Raw genomic sequence first — 23,569 nt, 5'->3', positions numbered from 1 at the left:
TTGGGCTAACAGCACCAACTGCTTCCTCATCACGTTTTAATTGACCACTCTTAATGAATGCATTTGCGGACTTGGCACAAGCCCTTTCTATCCAAGGTCTCCGGGTTCCTACTAGTCTTGCACTATTGTCTGTAATTCCTGTGTCAAGTCACACTCTTCACAGGCAATTATTCTATGGATGGCTGTGGTTCAAGGTGTGGTTGCAGTCAGAGATTTGATTTTGGCGCTTGCTTCATCATGGCTGAGCTGTGGTTACAGAAGCTAAATACCTTCTGATGGTATTAACACGTAACCACAAATCAGACATGCTCTGAACCCTGTGTACCAATCAAACCTGTGGTAAGGACCTCAGTGCTTCTCAATAGCTAGCCTATTTAGCTGTTGTACTCAGCAAAGCACAGTAAGGCTTGCCTCTGCAGATTTGAAAGAAAACCAAAGAGCATGATTTGTAATGGCACAGTCGCTTCAGATACAATAGGGGAGCGCTCCCAGATATATGGGTTAGGCCAGCCACTATGGAACTGGTTGACTGGGTAATCACTGTCATTTTGCTCTCCCCCCCTTTCCCCAGCAGCAGTGCTATGACCCCTCTCTGTTGTAACGTATTACTCATCCTAGCACCTCCACTACTCTAACGCTATGCCACCACAACATTCAAGCCCACGCTCTCAACTGCAACAACCGCAGCAGCACAGCAGATCGGGGCTTGTGGCTGCTTGATTTGCAGCTAAAGCCTACTCTTAATGAGGGAAAAATAAGGACTTGTGCAAAAGCTCACCTGGCATTTTCCCTCTTCCCTTTTTGTTTTGCCATGCATGTTTGACTAGATGAATGAGTTTTTCTCAACTGAAAATACTCCGCCCGGAAACCAGTTTATTTATCTTTGTTTTCTCCTCTTGTATGTTGCTCTCCAGGGGGATCCGCAGAGACAGAGTTTTGTATTCCTGGTAGATCGGCTCGTTGAAGTTTCAGGAGACGATAGTGTGTGTGATTGTGTGGGCTGGTGTGCGTTTCTGTTTTAAGGGCATTTGAAGGTTGTTTTAATTACTCAAAGATGTGCAGGTATCCTTTGGAGGCTTAGCTCTACTACTGACCACATTTAGTCAGGAAATTGTCTTTACAGGGTTCAAGAAGCAGGACATTGGTCCACACTGAAATGATCCTATACTCTGAAATAAATATGTGCGATATTATTTACTGGCTTTTATTAATATATAAACTGCTATTTTATGATCTTAATTGTGTACAGCTTCATTTAGCCTGGCTTGTGTTATGACAGTGAATGTTATATACACTGAGTGAACAAAGCATTAGGAACACCTTCCTAATATTGAGTTGCACCCCTTTTTGACCTCAGAACAGCGTCGGTGCTTGGGTTGAAAGTGTTCCACAGGGATGCTGGCCCATGTTGACTCCAATGCTTCCCACCGTTGTTTCGGTGTCTTTTGGGTGGTGGACCGTCGTTGATACACACGGGAAACTGTTGAGTGTGAAAAACCCAGCAGCGTTGCTGTTCTTGACGCACCTAAACCAGTGCGCCTGGCACCTACTTACCATACCACGTTCAAAGGCACTTAAATATTTTGTCTTACCCTTTCACCCTCTGAAGGGCGCACATGCACGTCTCAGTTATCTCAAGGCTTAAAACGACTAACCTGTCTCCCCCCCCCCCCCCCCCCCCCCTTCATCTACACTGATTTGAAGTGAATTTAGGTGACTTCAATAAGAGATCATAGCTTTCATCTGGTCAGTCTGTCATGGAAAGAGCAGGTGTTCCTAATGTTTTGTACACTGTGTATACAGTGCCTTCAGAAAGTATTCACTCTTGACTTTCAAGATTTTGTTGTCTTAAATGGATGTAGTTTTTTGTCAACGATCTACACACAATACTTTAATGCCAAAGTGGAAATAAAAGTATTAAATTATATTTGAATTTTATTTTCCATTATTATATATCTTGATTAGATTCAAACGTATTGGAAAGAGCAGGTGTTCTTAATGTTTTGTATACTCGGTGTATATATCTTGTTTTATTTATTAATTCTGGGGGGGTGCCCCCCCCCACCCCACCTCACCTTGCTTAAGTTAACTATCGAAGCTGTTCCAAATCAATTATAACCAGCTGAGGGCTCCAGCTATGCATTTGGTTTGCTAACATGCCAGCTATGTGGCTAAATGGCAAGATTAAGCTTCTTGGTTAAAGCAGAGACCATCAATCCCATCCTGGGGGAAGACCCATGTTCCCTAAATAGTTTGGTGTTTATTTAATTATTTTTTTCATTTTATTTAAATTTATTTTTTACAAATAGCACCCCCTGTGTGCACTTCTGGTAATACAGTATATCCCGGTATGGAACAAACTATGAAAATCTGGATACTGCTCAACCCTAATCACTAATGATTCAGAAATATTCTCTATTAATCTCTAATGGCATTAACATAAAAAAAAATCTTTACACTGTTGGAGGTATGATTTCAAAAGAGTCCCTCAATATTTCTTAGTCTAACTCAAATAATTTTGTCAACCTTCCTGGAACTCCTATTTTCTGTTAACAAATTAACAGAGCCTTCTCTTCTGAAGCACTCTGGTTGTTTTGTAGCAGAAGCTGTGCTGTGTTCAAGTCTGAAATGGAGAGGTGGGCCTTGACAGCAGAGTGAGGCATGGTGACAGAAAACAGCGCGGGTTCTAAGCTAGAATTGAATGGCGGGAACCTACTTACCGGGATTCAACAATCAAAACCACTCCCTTCTCTCGGGATAAATGACTGCGAGAAACCAGTAAATCATCATAAATGATTTATATGAACAGCATGGCATGAAATGGAACCGCTAAGTTATATGCAATGTCTTAATCTGGCTTCTTTACGGCCTCTGCATGATGAATCGACACTCGGCGGGGGGGAGACAGACAGACAGCCCATCTTAGTATGCAGCGCAGTTCACAACGCATGTAGACCCATTAACTCATGGCATCTTTTTTTCTTGTGACAGGTAGGCCTCATTTGCTGCAGCATAACCTATGCTACAGTAATATAAAGAACAAATGCCTGTAATCTCTCTGGCTTTCGGGGGTCAGCTTGCAGCTGCAGTGTTTTAAAACCGCCTGTCACTCGAGTATTGTTGCTTTAAATCAGTGCACGCACAAGCACACTCTCGCAGTCTCGCACTCTCTATCAACTCAATTCAAATTGCATCCTAAATAGATCTTGTTCTAGATTGATACTGTATATACAGTTGAAGTTTACATACACTTAGGTTGGAGTCATTAACTTGTTTTTCAGCCACTCCACACATTTCTTCTTAACAAACTATAGTTTTGGCAAGTCGGTTAGGACATCTACTTTGTGCATGACAAGTAATTTTTCCAACAATTGTTCAGACAGATTATTTCACTTATAATTCACTGTATCACAATTCCAGTGGGTCAGAAGTTTACATACACTAACTTGACTTTACCTTCAAGCAGCTTGGAAAATTCCAGAAAATCATAGGCTAATTGGCTAATTTCAGTCAATTGGTGGTGTACCTGTGGATGTATTTCAAGGCCTACCTTCAAACTCCAAGCCAAGACCTCAGGGAAAAGTCTGGTTCATCCTTCGGAGCAATTTCCAAATGCCTGAAGGTATCACGTTCATCTGTACAAACAATAGTACGCAAGTATAAACACCATGGGACAATGCAGCCGTCATACTGCTCAGGAAGGAGACACGTTCTGTCTCCTAGAGATGAACGTACTTTGGTGTGTGAAGTGCAAATCAATCACCGAACAACAGCAAAGGACCTTGTGAAGATGCTGGAGAAAACCGGTACAAAAGTATCTATATCCACAGTAAAATGAGTCCTATATCGACATAAACTGGAAGGCCGCTCGGCAAGGAAGAAGCCACTGCTCCAAAACCTCCAATAGAAAGCCAGACTACGTTTTGCAACTGCACATGGGGACAAAGATCATACTTTTTGGAGAAATGTCCTCTGGTCTGATGAAACAAAAATAGAACTGTTTGGCCATAATGACCATTATGTTTGGAGGAAAAAGGGGGAGGCTTGCAAGCCGAAGAACACCATCACAACCGGGAAGCACAGGGGTTGCAGCATCATGTTGTGGGGGTGCTTTGCTGCAGGAGGGACTGGTGCACTTCCCAAAATAGATGGCATCATGAGGATGGAAATTTATATGGATATATTGAAGCAATATCTCAAGACATCAATCAGGAGGTTAAAGCTTGGTCGCAAATGGGTCTTCCGAATGGACAATGACCCCAAGCATACTTCCGAAGCTGTGGCAAAATGGCTTAAGGAGAACAAAGTCAAGCTATTGGAGTGGCCATCATGAAGCCCTGACCTCAATCCTATAGAAAATGCATGGGCAGAACTGAAGAAGCGTGTGCGAGCAAGGAGGCCTACAAACCTGACTCAGTTACACACATTCTTCCAATTTATTGTGGGAAGCTTTTAGAAGACTACCTGAAAAGTTTGACCCAAGTTAAACAATTTTAAAGGCAATGCTACCAAATACTAATTGAGGGTATGTAAACTTCTGACCCACTGGGAATGTGATGAAAGGAAATAAAAGCTGAAATAAATCTTTCTCTCAACTATTATTCTGACATGTCACATTCTTAATATAAAATGGTGATCCTAAATTACCTGACCTAAGGCAGGTACTTTTTTACAGGAATTGTGAAAACTGAGTTTAAATGTATTTGGCTAAGGTGTACGTAACCTTCCGACTTCAACTGTAGATGTCCTAACCTACTTTTTTCAGGTAATACATTCAAGCCTAATTTTTGATAATTTTGTGTAATTCATAATAACCTTAACTCATCCTCGGTCTCTCGCACAATACGCAAGCACCTGTGCTCTGCTGGCCTCCTTAAATGCTCCTTAGCTCTTGGTTACTGCATGGGACCAAGAGCATCTTGACTAGAATAGCTTGATGGACATTTCTTTTGTTGCATTTCCTACACCAATGGACTACTTGAAGAGGGACGCAAGCTTATATATTAACATTTTCATTAGAAAACTGTACAAGGTAGGCTGTAGCAGTTATTTATTCAGACCCATAACCAATCAATCTTCGTAAAGAAAATAAAGCCTTCTGCATATAATTCCAGTCACATATTATTCAAGGATGTCATTAGAATGATGAAGATAAGGAAAACTGTTGAAAGCGAGGAAGGATAGGCTAATAAGATAAGTGGAAAAATGTCAGCCTACTAATTATACAATTATGCCCCATTTTTTATAATCCAAATCACTAGCCTATACTTGTGACTTTGTAGGCTGCATCTGCTGCACCAGAATCACTTTCTTCTGCTTTATCATGGTTTAAATGTAATTCCAGTCCATATAATTCAATAGGCTACACTCAAACAGATGAACCTACTGGAGCTAGTTTAATTTATTTGCCCAAGATACCATATAGCCAGCAACATCTATGGGCTTTTCATGTTTTTCTGTCGTACATAATGGGCAGTAGCCTATCATATTGGATAAGGGCACAATCATTTGGGCATGTGCTCATAAAATGTATTTAATAATGGCTCATCAGGCTCCGATAGCATCAGGTATGAATTTATGCTGATCAAAGCTCTTATCAAATGCAGACATTTCCAGTTTCATCAGGAAATACGGGGTTACCAGGGAGAAAAGTAATTTATTCTCAGGATGGAACATTTCTAAAATAACGGGAAAATATTAAATCTTATTCTGTCCTTCCGGGTTCCGCTGAAGAATTGGAATTGCTCCCGAGCTGTTCCCCCATTTTGGCAGTCAGTTGTGAAAACAATTCCCAAGCTTTTAGTCACTCCAGATTAAGTTGCCATTTCTACTTGGTTGGATGGAGAATGATAGAGGGAAGCTGGATAGACAGAACTCTGAGGAATAGTTTTGCTGTTGTGGTGGGTGGCTTTGTGATATTGCGAAGGCATTTATTTATAGGTCTCTGAGTGTTGTCAGCCAGGACTTGACAAACTCACCTTCTTGCTTTCCGTTTTACAGCATTGGATCCTGAATGAACATGCACCATAGCACTACTCTACCTTTGGATACAGTACATTCCACAGATGCGTGAGCCAGAGGAGAGATGGCAAGAAACGAAAAGAGTAAGAATTTTGTTAATATGTTTGCTGCCGTCTTTTAAAAAAAAAAGTGAAGTTCAGACTTAGAGGAAACAGTTGCTAGGCTGTATAAAATATATTTTTTAAAGCTGTGATATGTAACTTTTTGGGCGACCCAACCAAATATACATATTGTAACTTATAGATCTGCCATTCTAATTGAAAGCAAGTCTAAGAAGAAAGGTAGATATGTTCTATGTGTGCTATTTCTATGCTTCCTGTTAAGTTTCGTATACTTTCGGTTTTCTACACCAGCTTCAAACACAATGTTTTAGATGGTACAATGATTCTCTACACCAGGTATTACCAAACTGGGGTAGGCTGGGTGTACGGCAAAAAAATGTCTTCACATTTTCAAACAGTCCATTTAGATTTTTCAATGGGGCTATATATTTGGGTGAAGTTTCTTTCTCGCCTGACTAGCCTCGTTTCACTGCCAAAAACTCTCGCATGGATTCCATGTAGCTGCTGTTCATTCCGTTTGCTTGAAAATTGATTAATGGTTTAAAAAAAAGGCCCGAGTCCATAGAGACACATACCAGCTCTACTGGTAGTACTGCTACTACCAGCACTACTACACCTGCACCTGTTGACGACACAAGTTCTGCTTCCACGAGCACATTCAATGCTAGCATCAGTAATTCTACATTTCTTGTTAGCCAAGCTAGCATGGACACTGACAGTTGTCAATCTGATGCAGCCAAAGAGCTACTGCTCCCTTACCCGGGAAAGCACCGAACAACAGACCGGGACGTTGGACCATCGAAGAGGCGCAAAGATGAGAACATCATTGATTTGGGGCTCAGTTATATTGGGAGTAGTGCCTTTCCTCGGCCACCATGTGTTATATGTGCAAAAGTACTATCTCACAACTCGATGAAACCTTCTCTTGCGCAGACATTTAGAAACAAACATGCCAATTTGAAAAATAAGCCACAGGAGTTTTTTGAACAAGAATTAAGATGACTTTTGAGTAGTAAGACATTTATAAGAGCAACAGATACCATTAATAAGGGTCTGGAAGCGTCTTATATGGTGAGCTACCGAGTGGCTAGGACAGGCAAGCCTCGTACTATTGTGGAGGACTTCATTCTCCCTGCTGCCGCAGATATTGATGGGACAATGCTTGGGGAAAGGCCCAAAAAAACTATAGAGACAATGTCTTCATCTAACAACACTGTTTCACGATGCATCAGTGACATGGCAGGAGATGTTTTGAAACAATTACTGCTTCGCATACAAGCCAGTGAATTCTATGCGTTACAGCTGGATGAGTCAACAGACGTGTCGGGCCTGGCACAGCTCCTGGTATATGTCCGTTATGTTTATAGGGGGTCAATAAAGGAAGACATCCTCTTCTGTAAACACCTGGAAACCAGGACAACAGGAGAGGATATTTTTTTAAAGTACTGGACAACTTTGTGACCTCAAATGGACTTTGGTGGTCAAGATATGTTGGTATCTGTACCGGTGGCACAAAAGCCATGCATGACAGGGAGACATAGTGGAGTGGTAACGCACGTGCAAGCAGTTGCTCCTGACACTACTTGGGTACACTGCAGCATCCACTGAGAAGCTCTTGCTGTCAAGGGAACGCCTGACCGCTTGAAAGATGTTTTGGACATTACAGTGAAAATGGTTAACTTTAAAGCAAGTCCCCTGAACTTTGTATTTTCTGCATTATGCAATGATATAGGCAGCGACCATGTAACGCTTTTACAACCTACAGAAGTGCGCTGCTTATCAATGTGCAAAGTCTTGACAGGTTTTTTAAAATTGAGGCCAACTTTAGGCTTGTTTCTATCTGGGTGATGTTTTTTCCTCACCTGAATGATCTGAATCTAGGATTACAGGGACTCTCCGCAACTAGATTCAATGTGCGGGACAAAATTGAGGCTATTATTAAGAAGTTGGAGCTCTTCTCTGTCTGCATTAACAAGGACAACACACAAGTCTTTCCATAATTGTATGATTTTTTGTGTGCAAATGAAGCTTACAGACTATGTCAAATGTGATATAGCGAAGCACCGCAGTCAGTTGGGTGCGCAATCACGTGGGTACTTAACTGTTGAGACAAACTGGATTTGTTATCCCTTTCATGCCCTGCCTCCAGTCCACATTTCCGATATCTGAATGAGAGAGCTTCATCAAAATTGCGTCAAACGGTTCTGTGAAAATGTAATTTAATCAGAAGCTACTGACAGATTTCTGGATTGTATCATGCCTTGGAAAATCATGTAAGACATTGATTCCATTTGCAACCACGTACCGATGTGAGAGTGGATTTTCGGCCGTCACTAGCATGAAATCTAATTACAGGCACAGACTGTGTAGAAAATGATTTAATACTGAGACTCTCCAATACAACAATGCAGAGTTATGTGCATCCTTTCCAGCACACCCTTCTCATTAACCTGTACTATTTCACAATTTTCATATGTTAGATGGCTAAATAAAGAGCACAATTGATTGATTATTATATTTGTGCCCTGGTCCTATAAGAGCTCTTTGTCACTTCCCACGAGCCGGGTTGTGACAAACTCACTAATTCTTATGTTTAATAAATGTATCGTATAGAGTGTGTGTTTGGCAGGCTTGCAATGACGGCAAGAAACAATATTTGAGAATGCGCTGACCCTGGTGCCAGAGGGGGTACGCAGCTGGAGGTTGAATACTTGAGGGGGTACAACGTTTGGGAGCCACTGCTCTACAGTATACTTGCTTGTATTGTCACAAACGGAAATTAGGCGAACTATTAGAATTGTATCAATCAAGAAATGGAAGGGCGATTTAGCATAGTGCGTCTTTAAATTGAGGGAAGCTATGCCAGACACAGTATTTGCTGTGCTGAAATCTGGACCATTCCATGAAAAGAATAACATAATGAACTCTATCCTATCTCCTGACACATCTGTAGCCCAGTCAGCTTCAAACCATATATCTGTATGTTTATTCTAGTGTTCTCCTTTATCCACCCAATACGGTTGTTTTTTGGCTATAATTAAAAACAGCATATCTGTTATGCAATTTGTTCTATCAAAATGAGCAGTTGTATAGCAAACATCCTCCTTTTCTTCCAGAATTTAGCCGGGACTGCAGTGCAACAGCAATCCAGTGAGCCAAAGGAGAGAATCCCCCTGAGTCCCTCCCCTCCCAACTCCCACAACCCTTCACCACCATGACCACTGAACTAGGGAGCAGCCTGACCTCCATGGACTGGCTTCCCCAGCTCACCATGCGGGCGGCCATCCAGAAGTCCGACTCAGGGCACCACCACCACGGGCATCATGGCCACGGGCCGGGCAAGAAGAGCACCCCGCCGGACCCGGGCACAACACTGGACCAGGAGGAGGCGGCCCAGCACCGGGACGGCAAGCCACCCTATAGCTACGCCAGCCTCATCACCTTTGCCATTAATGGCTCGCCACACAAGAGGATGACCCTCAGCGAGATCTACCAATGGATCTGTGACAACTTCCCCTACTACTGGGAGGCAGGCAGCGGCTGGAAGGTAAGGGGTGGAAACGGAGGAGTAGAAGTGTGAGGTTGCATTAAAGGGATGGTTAACTTAAGAATCAGTTTGTTTGGGATTGACTTCTGCAGTTTTTTGAAAGGTGTGATAACATTGAACTATCCCTTTAAGGAACTAAATATCCTAAGAATACAGGCACACTGTATTGTGCATATAAATGGTTGACTCCAGATGATGAAATATACAGTATAATCTGGCACATGAACTAATAGGCCCACTTCTCAGCCTCAAGCTGTAAACATTTACTCCCAGATGTACCTGGCCCAGTGCAAAGATGCTGTGGTTGAAACGGTGATCTGCATCAAAGGGAACGTGAGCAAATTCATTACAGTCGAGGTGATTACTATCAGGTGCACACAGTGGGAGACAGACATGAAGCCCAAGCAGTCTCTGGGTTCTTTGATTTGGAGAATATACTGTTAATGTACAACTAAAAGAGCTTGTACTACGCACACACAGATGCACAGTCACTCACACTCACTCACTCACGCACAGTGAGTAAGAGCGACTTCCATCTCAGGTAGGCATACGTGTGCAGTCTACAGATTAGTGGGCCGGCTCAGCTAGAGAAGATGGGTATCGGGGAGTTTACCACCCAGTTCAAGCACACGTTTGCTTTGTATGATAATGTGGATACTCAGGCAGGAGAGGCTGGAAACCAATGCTAACTCCTCTCCCATTTTGAACACAAGCGCTTTAGCCACAGGATGCACTGAGTGTAATCAGATAACTCGTCAAGGTCATAACACGTACACATGGTATGAGGGAGCAGGACATGGGATGCGTCCAAAATGGTCCCCTATTCTCTTAACAATGTCGATGCTTTTGAAAAGTAGTGCACTACAAGGGAATAGGGTGCCATTTGGGATCTCAACAGCTCGTTTGATACCAGCTGTTATGGAAAGAGGTGCTCTGCTGCGGCTTTATAAGCCGTAATAAACATGTTTAGTTTCATGTTACTATGAGCTATGATGTGTTTTTACATGCATACCTGCATGTGTACTAGTGAAAGGGGGAAAAAAAAGTTACAAATCGGGATATTATTTTTGACTAAATCACAAAATCATTTTTGTGCTAGTTGGCTGTACCTGCACCAAAACTCCAGTTTTTTTCCTTCCTAGCTTGGTCTGCATCTTCTTTTTAAACAGGGAGACCATTTGTTTTCAGCACTTCTATTTCTATGACTGATCAAATCTTGTTTTCTCATGGCTCGCTTTTCCCTCTGCAGCTGACCTATGGTGAGCAATATGTTTGAAACACTGATTTTATTGTGATTCAGAGTATCAAGTACATATAGAATCGCAATACATATCGTATCGGCACCTAACTGTCGTGATATCATATCGTGAGATCCCTGGCAATTCTCAGATCTAAAATGTACTTAGAAATATATGTATATTAATAAAAAAATACATACATCCACTACTGTTCACAAGTTTGGGTTAACTTAGAAATGTCTTTGTTTTTTAAATAAAATCACATTTTGTCCATTAATAACATCAAATTTATCAGAAATACAGTGTAGACATTGTTAATGTTGTAAATGACTATTGTAGCTGTAAACGGCAGTTTTTAAAAAAAAATTTATTGGAATGTCTACAGAGGCCCATCAGCAACTATCACTCCTGTGTTCCAATGGCACGTTGTGTTAGCTAATCCAATTTTATAAATTTTAAAAGGATAATTGATCATTAGAAAACACTTTTGCAATTGTTAGCACAGCTGAAAACTATTGTCCTGATTAAAGAAGCAATAAAACTGGCCTTAGACTAGTTGAGTATCTGGAGCATCAGCATTTGTGGGTTTGATTACAGGCTCAAAATGGCTAGAAACAAAGTCCTTTCTTCTCAAACTATTCTTGTTCTGAGAAATGAGGGCTATTCCATGCAAGAAATTGCCAAGAAACTGAAGATCTCGTACAACACTGTGTACTACTCCCTTCACAGAACAGTGCAAACTGTCTCTAACCAGAATAGAAAGAGGAGTGGGAGGCCCCGGTGCACAACTGAGCAAGAGGACAAGTACATTAATGTCTAGACGCCTCAAGTCTGGTCTCAAGTTTAAACGGGATCAGATCCACTCATTTCTTCCTTTTGGACTACACATCACATTTGGTCCCCGCTGGATCTGTTGGCGGATTGGATTGTCTGACTGACAACTTCTTTGCGTACGGTTTTTAATTTGTTTTAGTGGGAATTATACCATGTTGATTTGTGGTCAGTTGTACAGTAGTTGAAGACTACGGAGATTTGATACTCTTTATGGTTGTGTGGTAAAGAGTTTGAGATCTTGATTGTATGATTGAGACTGGGTTTACGCTACACATTAGTGGTCGACCGATTCATCGGAATGGCCGACTAATTAGTGCCGATTACAAGTTTTCATTACAATCGGTAATCCGCATTTTTCGACACTGATCATGGCCGATTACATTGCACTCCACAAGGAGACTGCGTGGCAGGCTGACTACCTGTAATGCGAGTGCAGCAAGGAGCCAAGGTAAGGTGCTAGCTAGCATTAAACGTATCTTTTAAAAAAACAATCTTAACTAGTGATAATGTTAACAACACATGCTTGTCCTGCGTTGCATATAATCGATGCGGTGCCTGTTAATTAATCTTTGAATCATAGCCTACTTTGCCAAACGGGTGATTTAACAAGCGCATTCGGAAAAACCACTGTCGTTGCACCAATGTGTACCTAACCATAAATATCAACACCTTTCTTAAAATCAATACAAGTATATATTTTAAAACCTGCATATTTAGTTAATATTGCCTGCTAACATGAATTTCTTTTAACTAGGGAAATTGTGTCACTTCTCTTATGTTTTGTGCAATAGAGTCAGGGTATATACATCAGTTTGGGCCGCCTGACTCGTTGCGAACTGTGTGAAGACTATCTATTCCTAACAAAGACAGCCAATTTCGACAAACGGGGGATGATTTAACAAAAGCTCATTTGCGAAAAAAGCACAATCGTTGCACGAATGTACCTTAACCATAAACATCAATGCCTTTCTTAAAATCAATACACAGAAGTATATTTTATTAAACCTGCATATTTAGTTAAAATAAGTTCAGGTTAGCAGGCAATATTAAACTAGGGAAATTGTGTCCCTTCTCTTGCGTTCATTGCACGCAGAGTCAGGGTATATGCAACAGTTTGGGCTGCCTGGCTCGTTGCAAACTACTTTGCCATAATTATGACATAACATTGAAGGTTGTGCAATGTAACAGGAATATTTAGACTTATGGATGTCACCCATTCAATAAAATACGGAACTGTTCCGTATTTCACTGAAAGAATAAACGTTTTGTTTTCTAAATTATAGTTTCCGGATTTGACCATATTAATGACCTAAGGCTAATAACTGTGGCAACCTTGGGCCTCTCGTGGTACGTGCTCCTATCTGATGCGCAATGTCAAGACGTTTAAATGGGGTGCCGTCATCTTTATCTGGGATGGACAAACGGGCATCGCTGACCTGGGCATGCTGCTGGTGTGCTGGGTCAACTGGTGGTAGAGTATTCTCTGCTAGTTGAAGGCAACGCCTCTCGGACGTTCGAGACATTGAACACTGTGAAGAACCTCTTCCATAGCCATCCCTAGTTGTGCCAGCTATTCGGGGTGTTGACGAAGTAGGTATCCCTGCTCGTCGACCATCTGGGAGATGTTCTGATTTCCTGCTGCTTAAATTTTTGTGAGGCAGTATTCTGTACCGTAGACACTGGGAGTCGAGAAGCAGATGCAGGTGGTAAGTTTAATATAACGATACAACGTAGGAGTAGCATCTAGACATAAGCAACAGAAACCATTCTGACTTCGTAAGGAACCTAAGGGAGTGCCAGATAAAGGGGAGATAATGAGTGAGGTAATGGAGTCCAGGTGTTCGTAATGATGAAAGCCAGGTGTGTGTAATGATGGTTCCCAGGACCAGTGGTTAGTAAACCGGCAACGTCAAACGCTGGAGGGGAGGAGCGGGAGTAGACCGTTATGAACAGAGCACCTTGTAGAATTAGCGATTCAGTAGTACATTTTCTGGTATGGGTTAGGTTCAATAATCTTTGAGTAATGTATTTAGGCATAGGGAAAATACAAAAAGGGCCTGTCTGAGGGTAAGAATGATTTCATAAGGGTTGGTAATTAGCCATTTGTCAGGGGTTAGAATATGTTTTGCAGAAATGAATAGAAACTATCTGTCTGGGGTATGATGTCTAGTTTCTGTGGGAAGTGAGGAGATGACTTTCAACGTCATAGCTGGGGAGTGGAGTGAGGATAACAGGATGCAGATAGCTGAATTGTATCTCAATAAGGGAAGACCGAGCCAGACCACCTTCTGGCCCAGCCTGGGTCGTCCTACTGTGATGTTACCTCATTTACTGAATTGAAGTTATAAGACTGTGTGACTGCATCTTTATGTTCTCAGTTGAAGCGTTCAGTTGGGTGTAATAAATCTAGTTTGAGCTTTCTTGGTTTCCGCCTGGAGTTTGTACCAGAAATCTAGAACGTAACAAAAGTCTAAGAAGAGGTAGAACTGTTCTATGTGTGCTGCTTCTATGCTTCCTGTTCTAAAGTTTTGTTTTTGTGTCTTGGTTTTGTACACCAGCTGAAAATACAATATTTATGGTTATTGAAAATTGCTTATTTTGTCACACAAACTAAAATTGTATTTGTTTATATTATTCGGATGACTGTTCATTTAAAATAATTTTTATGAGGAAGAATGTTTGTCTGGATGTGACGTTAGGGAGATGACGTCAAGGATGCTTGATGCAGTGAAGAGGATTTTTAGGTAGATCTGAATCAATAAAATACAAATTCCATGTATAACCACTGATACGTGAATGAGGACTGGGTCGACAAATCCACTAAGGAAGGAGCCGGTCACCATGGCCAACCTTTCTCCAGTTTCTGCCATCTTGGAAATTACAAAGTTTCCTTTCATTCCCAGTCTGGCAGCCGATTCGTTCAAATCCAACCACATGCTTTAGTGTATTTTTTTTGTCAGCCTATAAACAGCTCTCACACACACGGATCCTCGCTAGGTCCCCAGGGACAGTGGAAGCTCTGCCTCCTTGAATCTCTTTGTGCCCATCACTCACACAATGGGTTCCACTAATGGCAGACTTACCATTCTCCACTAAGCGGGTGGGGTGGTGCGTCATCAAATGGAATGTTAATCTATTTAGCTGCGTTTGAAGCAGTGACTCGTATTCAACCCCCTATCCATACAGGATGTGTCTGTCACCTGTCGTTAAGGTGTCCCAGAGATGTCTCTAGATCCCAGAGGATATTTAGATGTTACAATGCCTCTCCCGTCCCCAGACTCCCCACCCTACTCTCTTCCAACCCCTCCACCACACACGCTGTCTTTATTTAGCTCTCTCTACCTGTATCCTCATCCTCTCTCATAACAATTTTGTTTGCCATCTTACTGTGTTTCTCTTTCCCTTTTAATCTCTGTCTTTCTCTCTCTATCTGGCTTTGTCTCAGTCTCCATATCTCTCTCTATCTCTCTCTCTCTCACCCTTTGACAATCTGTCAGTGTGCCCTGTGAGCCCCAGGACATCTGCTGACGCTCCAATAGTGTTATTGGAACAACAGACACTGCTAACTGGGTTTGTCTGCATATGGGAGCCCTTAAATCTTGTCTTGCCCATTCACCCTCTACATGGCACACATATGCAATCCATGTTTTAATTGTGTCAATGCTTAAAAATCCTTCTTTAACCTGTAGTGATACCCCATCCCGTGAACGGGACCGTTGTCATCATCTGACACTAATTAGCATAACGCAACGGACATAAATCTTCCTAGAAAATATTCCTATTCATGAAAATCACAAGTGAAATATATTGGAACACAGCTTAGCCTTTTGTTAATCACCCTGTCATCTCAGATTTTCAAAATATGCTTTCCAGCCAACGCTAGACAAGCATTTGTGTAAGTTTATCATAGCCTAGCATAGCATTATAACTTGCTAGCAGCAGGCAACCTTGTCACGGAAATCAGAAAAGCAATCAAATGTAATTGTTTACCTTTGATGAACTTCGGATGTTTTCACTCACGAGACTCCCAGGTAGACAGCCAAAGTTCATTTTTCCCCAAAATATTATTTTTGTAGGCAAAATAGCTCCGTTTGGCTGAGAAATCGCCCGGAAATTGCGATCACCACAACGCAAACCCAAATTAGCTCCATAATATCGACAGAAACATGGCAACGTTGTTTAGAATCCATCCTCAAGGTGTTTTTCTAATATCTATTTGATAATATATCCGTCGGGACAATTCATTTTTCACTAGGACCGATTGGAATAATGGCTACCTTTTGTATTTTACGCGAGAATCTCTCTCGGAGCCACCATGTGACCACTTACGCAATGTGGCCGCCTATGGCTATTCTTCAACAGAAATGCTTAAAACTACGTCACAATGCTGTAGACACCTTGGGGAATACGTAGAAAGCGTAAGCTCGTTGATGATACATTCACAGCTGAATAGGGTGTCATTGGAACGCAGCGCTTTCAAAACCTGGGGTACTTCCGGATTGGATTTTTCTCAGGCTTTCGCCTGCAACATCAGTTCTAGTATACTCACAGACAATATCTTTACAGTTTTGGAAATGTTGGTGTTTTCTATCCAAAGCTGTCAATTATATGCATATTCTAGCATATTTTCCTGACAAAATATCCTGTTTTAAAAAAGGAAAGTATTTTTTTCTCCAAAAATGAAAATACTGCCCCCTAACACCAAGAGGTTTTAACCTGTCCCTTCCCCTTCATCTACACTGATTTTGAAGTGGATTTAACAGGTGCCATCAATAAGGGATCATACCTTTCCTAAACTTGGTTTAAGCTTTGACAACTAGTCAAAGCTCAAACCAGGTTTACTCACCCACTGGGTCAAACAGCTGAAAAGACAAAGATATGGTTCCACCAGCACAAGTATTTATACCCTCCTATTAGTCTCCTCCTTGCACATATAGGCTGCCAATACATCTCTATTGCTAGGCAGGAACTTACGTGGTGTGTGTGTGTGTGTGTGTAATAGAACTGTTCCTTGTCACTTCATCTGACCTGACCTCGGCCCACATTGCTTACTCCTCCCTAATCCACGGCTATTTAACCTTCTCAGCGACTGAAACCAGACTGTTGCCCTTTTGTCCTCTCCATAAGACAATTACATTATACATGTAAAGTAGTTTTAGTATAGTAACAGGAATAAGTATATATTTCAAGCTAGAATCCAACATTCCTTCCTTTTTGAACATACATTACATACATTACATTAACTTTGAAATGACTAAAACATGATTAACGTTCACAGTTGATTTGTACATTTACACTTCCGAGACTTATGGGCTCTGATCTATAATCACACTATCCACAATCTTATTCCCCCTCCCTATTGTACAACTGATAGCTTTTGATTTTTCTCCATTTCAGCTGGAGCTTTTGACTTCCTCCTTCGAGTTCCTAAGAGAGTGATGGCATAAAGCAAAAGGAAACACAACATGTAATCAGTATTAACTTTTTGATTGCACCCATCCCGTTAGCGGGATAATTTTCATCAACACCCGCTGAATTGCAGCGCGCCAAATTAAATTACTAAAAATATAAAATTTTCATGAAATGACAAGTGCAATATAGAAAAACACAGCGTAGCTTGTTGTTAATCCACCTGGCGTGTCAGATTTTCAATACAGCTTTTCGGCGAAAGCATAACAAGCGTTTATATAAGAACATCTCTCTCAGTAGACAAAATATTACAAACAGCTAGCAGCCAAGTAGATTGGTCAGAAAAGCAATAAATTAAATCGCTTACCTTTTATCTTCGGATGTTTGCACTCACAAGACTCCCAGTTACACAATATATGTTCCTTTTGTTCCATAAAGATTATTTTTATATCCAAAATACCTCAATTTTTTTGGCGCGTTATGTTCAGAAATCCACAGGCTCGAGCGGTCACGACATCGCAGACAAATTCCAAATATTATCCGTAATGTCCACAGAAACATGTCAAACATTTTTTATAATCAGTCCTCAGGTTGTTTTTAAAATATATTCGATAATATATCAACCGGGACTGTAGCTTTTTCAATGGGAGAGACAATGGCTGCCCCACTGTTGTGCAAGCAAAACTCTGCGAACACCCAGCTATCCACTGAAGCGATGTGATCTTTCTTGCTCATTTTTCAAAATAAAAGCCTGAAACTATGTCTAAAAACTGACACCTTGAGGAAGCCAACCAGGAATCTGGTTGATATCTCTTTACATGGAGGCAAGGCATCCAATGGAACAGAGACCTTTCAGGAAAAACAGCACTTCCTTGTTGGATTTTCCTCAGGTTTCGCCTGCAATATCAGTTCTGTTATACTCACAGACAATATTTTGTCAGTTTTGGAAACTTTAGAGTACTCTATCCTAATCTGACAATTATATGCATATTATAGTTTCTGGGCCTGAGAAATAGGCCGTTTCAAATGGGTACGTTTTTTTTTGTTGTTGCCAAATGCGAAAATCCTTCCCCCCCTACACTCAAGAAGTTAATAATGTGTTAAGCTATTAATAATTATATATGCAAAAAAATTAAAGTTTGATAACTTTAAGTCCCACTCATAGTCTCTATACCTTCGGGGTACTTTTCTGCTGGGGTCCAGAAAAATGAAGGCCCTAAAAAACCTCATGCTTTCACCCAGTCCTCCCCGTTAGGCCACAGGTTACAAAGATGTTTTAACGCCATATAATTTTCACTTTGCGCCCCATCTTCTTTCTCCATAGCCACCCGATATGCACGTGCAGTGACCTTAATCAACTTTACCTCATCTTGAGGCAAATCAGCACTGTGTGTATATACACTACCATTCAAAAGTTTGGGCTCACTTAGAAATGTCCTTGTTTTTGAAAGAAAAGCACTTTTTGTCCATTTTTCTTAAATAGCATCAAATTGATAAAATACAGTGTAGACATTTTAAGGTTGTAAATTACTATTGTAGCCCGAAACATGCTGATTTTTATTGGAATATCTACATAGGTGTACAGAAGCCCATTATCAGCAACCATCACTCTTGTGTTCCAATGGCACATTGTTTTAGCCTTTTAAAATTATAAACTTGGATTAGCTAATTGATCATTAAAAAACCCTTTTGCAATTGTTAGCACAGCTGAAAACTGGCCTTCCTTAGACTAGTTGAGTATCTGGAGCTTCAGCATTTGTGGGTTCGATTACAGGCTCAAAATGGCCAGAAACAAAGACCTTTCTTCTGAAACTCGTCAGCCTATTCTTGTTCTGAGAAATGAAGGCTATTCCATGTGAGAAATTGTCAAACTAAAGATCTCATACAATGCTGTATACTACTCCCTTCACAGAACAGTGCAAACAGGCTCTAACCAGAATAGAAAGAGTGGGAGGCCCCGGTGCGCAACTGATTAAGAGGACCAAGTACATTAGTGTCTAGTTTGAGAAACAGACGCCTGAAGTGGCAGCTTCATTAAATAGTACCCGCAAAACACCAGTCTCAACATTAACAGTGAAGAGGCGACTCCGGGATGCTGGCCTTCTAGGCAGAGTTCCTCTGTCCACTGTCTTGTGTTCTTTTGCCCATCTTAATCTTTTATTTTTATTGGCCAGTCTGGGATATGACTTTTTCTTTGCAACTCTGCCTAGAAAGCCTGCATAAAATTATAAACTTGGATTAGCTAACACAACATGCCATTGGAACACAGGAGTGATGGTTGCTGATATTGGGCCTCTGTACGCCTATGTAGATATTCCATTACAAATCAACCGTTTCCAGCTACAATAATCATCTACAACATTAATGTCTACACTGTATTTCTGATCAATTTGATGTTATTTTAATGGACAAAAAATGTGCTTTTCTTTAAAAAACAAACATTTCTAAGTGACCCCAAACTTTTGAACAGTAGTGTACATTTCAACATCAGTGCCCTCAGGTGATATCCCAGCAATGCTACCAAGGTAACCCCTGCTACAACTAACACTGCCCATGAAGCACACTTCAAAATACCCCTCATTTTGTGTTGTAGTCCTGTTCCATTTAGTTACTATAGCATCCTTCACAACGACTACTGCTTCTTCAGTTACTGTCCATACAGAGACTGCCTTGAGAATAGCTTTTGCATTGATTGTGTCTCCTGCTCCTGATCTCCTATTGCCTTTGTGTTTCACTGATAGAGCTAGGACAGGATCTTTCAGATACCCCCTACCTGTCTCCATATTCCTACCCGGTTTTCTAGCCACCAACATCTCCAATGACATCCTATGTTCTGCTGCAGTCATTATCTGTTGGGTAATACTTCCTTGTGCTCTGGTTAGGTACACATCTCGCATCCCAAGCGTGATCTACACCCCTTTTGTGAACACCCTCGTTACAGTGTAAACATTTGAGTCCCAACGGTTGCTAAGCAGCCACCTTTCCTGTTACCGTCACTCAGTCCCACTGCTGGTGGTTAGGAATGGGGGAGAGATTAGTGGGGTTGGAAGAGTGTCCAACCTTACAAAACTCTGAGTCACATGTTTCTTAATCACACTCTTCAGGAGATGTGACTCTATTATTACAACGAACAACCCCTCACTGAACGTTGACAACTCTCTCTGCTAATCAAATCAAAGTTTATTTGTCACGTGCGCCGAATACAACAGGTGTAGTAGACCTTACAGTGAAATGCTTACTTACAGGCTCTAACCAATAGTGCGGAGAAGAAAACGTGTGTGTGTGTGTGTGTGTGTGTGTGTGTGTGTACGTAAAGAAATAAAACAACAGTAAAAAGACATTTGAAAATAAGAGTAGCAAGGCTATATACCGGTTAGTCAGGCTTATTGAGGTAGTATGTGGGTGTGGTCGAAGTGACTATGCATATATGATGAACAGAGAGTAGCAGTAGTGTAAAAAGAGGTGTTGGCGGGTGGTGGGACACAATGCAGATAGCCCGGTTAGCTAATGTGCGGGAGCACTGCTTGGTCGGGCCAATTGAGGTAGTATGTACATGAATGTATAGTTATAGTGATTATGCATATATGATGAACAGAGAGTAGCAGCAGCGTAAAAGAGGGGTTGGGGGAGCACACAATGTAAATAGTCCGGGTAACCATTTGGTTACCTGTTCAGGAGTCTTATGGCTTGGGGGTAAAAACTGTTGAGAAGCCTTTTTGTCCTAGACTTGGCACTCCGGTACCGCTTGCCATGCGGTAGTAGAGAGAACAGTCTATGACTGGGGTGGCTGGGGTCTTTGACAATTTTCAGGCCCTTCCTCTGACACCGCCTGGTGTAGAGGTCCTGGATGGCAGGCAGCTTTTCCCCAGTGATGTACTGGGCCGTACGCATTACCCTCTGAAGTGCTTTGCGGTCGTGCTCGGTGCTCCTTTTCCTGTAGTCCACAATCATCTCCTTAGTCTTGGTTGCGTTGAGGGATAGGTTGTTATTCTGGCACCACCCGGCCAGGTCTCTGACCTCCTCCCTATAGGCTGTCTCGTCGGTGTCGGTGATCAGGCCTACCACTGTTGTGTTGTCAGCAAACTTAATGATGGTGTTGGAGTTGTGCCTGGCCATGCAGTCGTGGGTGAACAGGGAGGACAGGAGGGGAATGAGCATTCACCCCTGGGGAGCTCCAGTGTTGAGGATCAGCGTGGCAGATGTGTTGCTACCTACCCTCACCACCAGGGGGCGGCCCGTCAGGAGGTCCAGGATCCAGTTGCAGAGGGAGGTGTTTAGTCCCAGGTTCCTTAGCTTAGTGATGAGCTTTGAGGGTACTATGGTGTTGAACGCTGAGCTGTAGTCAATGGATAGCATTCTCACATCTGTGTCCCTTTTGTCCAGGTGGGAAAGGGCAGTGTGGAGGGCAATAGATATTGCATCATCTGTGGATCTGTTTGTCATCGGAAGAATCCCGGAACATGTTCCAGTCTGTGATAGCAAAGCAGTCCTGTAGTTTAGCATCTACTTTATCTGACAATTTTTTTATAGACCGAGTCACTGGTGCTTCTTGCTTACATTTTTTGCTTGTAAACAGGAATCGGGAGGATAGAGTTGTGGTCGGATTGACCAAATGGAGGGAGAGCTGTGTGTGGAGTACAGGTGATATAGATTGTTTTCCCCCTCTGGTTGCACATTTAACATGTTAATAGAGATTTGGTAGAACTGATTTAAGTTTCCCTGCATTAAAGTCTCTGGCCACTAGGAGTGCCACCTCTGGGTGAGTGGTTTGCTTATTTCCTTATACAGCTGGCTGAGTGCGGTCTTAGTGCCGGCATCTGTCTGTGGTGGTAAATAAACAGCCACAAAAAGTATAGCTGAGAACTCTCTAGGCACGTAGTGTGGCCTGCAATTTATCATAATCTACCCTACTTCAGGCGAGCAAAATCTAGAGACTTCCTTAGGTTTCGTACACCAGCTGTTGTTTACAAATATGCACAGACCGTTCCCCCCTGGTCTTACTGGAGTGTGCTGTTCTATCCTGCCGGTGCAGCGTGTATCCCGGCCGTCATTCCACCACGATTCCGTGAAACATAGGACATTACAGTTTTTGATGTCCTGTTGGTAGGATATTCAGGATCGTACCTCGTCTAGTTTCTTGTCCAATGATTGCATGTTGGCGAGTAATATTTACGGTAATGGCAGCTTTCCTAGTTGCCTTCTGCGGGTCCGGACGAGGCATCCGGCTCTTCTTCCTCTGCGTTGCTTCCTTCAAATCAAATGTATTTGTCAGATACACATGGTTAGCAGATGTTAATGCGAGTGTAGCGAAATGCTTGTGCTATTAGTTCCGACAATGCAGTAATAACCAACGAGTAATCTAACTAACAATTCCAAAACTACTACCTTATACACACACACGTGTAAAGGGATAAAGGATATGTACATAAAGATATATGAATGAGTGATGGTACAGAGCGGCATAGGCAAGATGCAGTAGATGGTATCGAGTACAGTATCAAATCACATTTATTTATATAGCCCTTCGTACATCAGCTGATATCTCAAAGTGCTGTACAGAAACCCAGCCTAAAACCCCAAACAGCAAGCAATGCAGGTGTAGAAGCACGGTGGCTAGGAAAAACTCCCTAGAAAGGCCAAAACCTAGGAAGAAACCTAGAGGAACCAGGCTATGTGGGGTGGCTAGTCCTCTTCTGGCTTTGCCGGGTGGAGATTATAACAGAACATGGCCAAGATGTTCAAATGTTCATAAATGACCAGCATGGTCCAATAATAATAAGGCAGAACAGTTGAAACTGGAGCAGCAGCACGGCCAGGTGGACTGGGGACAGCAAGGAGTCATCATGTCAGGTAGTCCTGAGGCATGGTCCTAGGGCTCAGGTCCTCTGAGAGAGAGAAAGAAAGAGAATTCGAGAGAGCACACTTAAATCCACAAAGGACACCGAATAGGACAGGAGAAGTACTCCAGATATAACAAACTGACGCTAGCCCCCCGACACATAAACTACTGCAGCATAAATACTGGAGGCTGAGACAGGAGGGGTCAGGAGACACTGTGGCCCCATCCGAGGACACCCCCGGACAGGGCCAAACAGGAAGGATATAACCCCACCCACTTTGCCAAAGCACAGCCCCCACACCACTAGAAGGATATCTTCAACCACCAACTTACCATCCTGAGACCAGGCTGAGTATAGCCCACAAAGATCTCCGCCACGGTATATACGTATACATATGAGATGAATAATGTAGGGTGTGTAAACATTTTAAGTGGCTAGTGATATATTTGACATCAATTCCCATTATTAAAGTGGCTGGAGTTGAGTCAGTGTGTTGGCAGCAGCCACTCAATGTTAGTGGTGGCTGTTTAACAGTCTGATGGCCTTGAGATAGAAGCTGTTTTTCAGTCTCTCGGCCCCAGCTTTGATGCACCTGTACTGACCTCGCCTTCTGGATGA

General features: G+C 42.1%; 1 protein-coding gene across 2 annotated transcripts in view; it reads left to right on the top strand.

Annotated features, from left to right (window-relative positions):
- Window positions 1-23,569, top strand: part of LOC110491831 (forkhead box protein J3) — a 98,901-nt gene that overhangs the window by 16,137 nt on the left and 59,195 nt on the right. Inside the window, exons 2-3 of one of the 2 annotated variants that reach the window (XM_021565622.2) lie at window positions 6,001-6,104; window positions 9,200-9,630. In XM_021565622.2, coding sequence (XP_021421297.1) covers window positions 9,298-9,630 — 333 coding nt within the window. In that variant the 5' untranslated portion in view covers window positions 6,001-6,104; window positions 9,200-9,297. The remainder of the gene's footprint in view (window positions 1-6,000; window positions 6,105-9,199; window positions 9,631-23,569) is intronic. The other variant, XM_021565623.2, reaches the window with a different exon arrangement.

Source organism: Oncorhynchus mykiss, chromosome 16, assembly GCF_013265735.2.
Source record: "Oncorhynchus mykiss isolate Arlee chromosome 16, USDA_OmykA_1.1, whole genome shotgun sequence".
Taxonomy (NCBI): Eukaryota; Metazoa; Chordata; class Actinopteri; order Salmoniformes; family Salmonidae; genus Oncorhynchus; species Oncorhynchus mykiss.
This window is presented reverse-complemented; position numbering and strand designations above follow the sequence as displayed.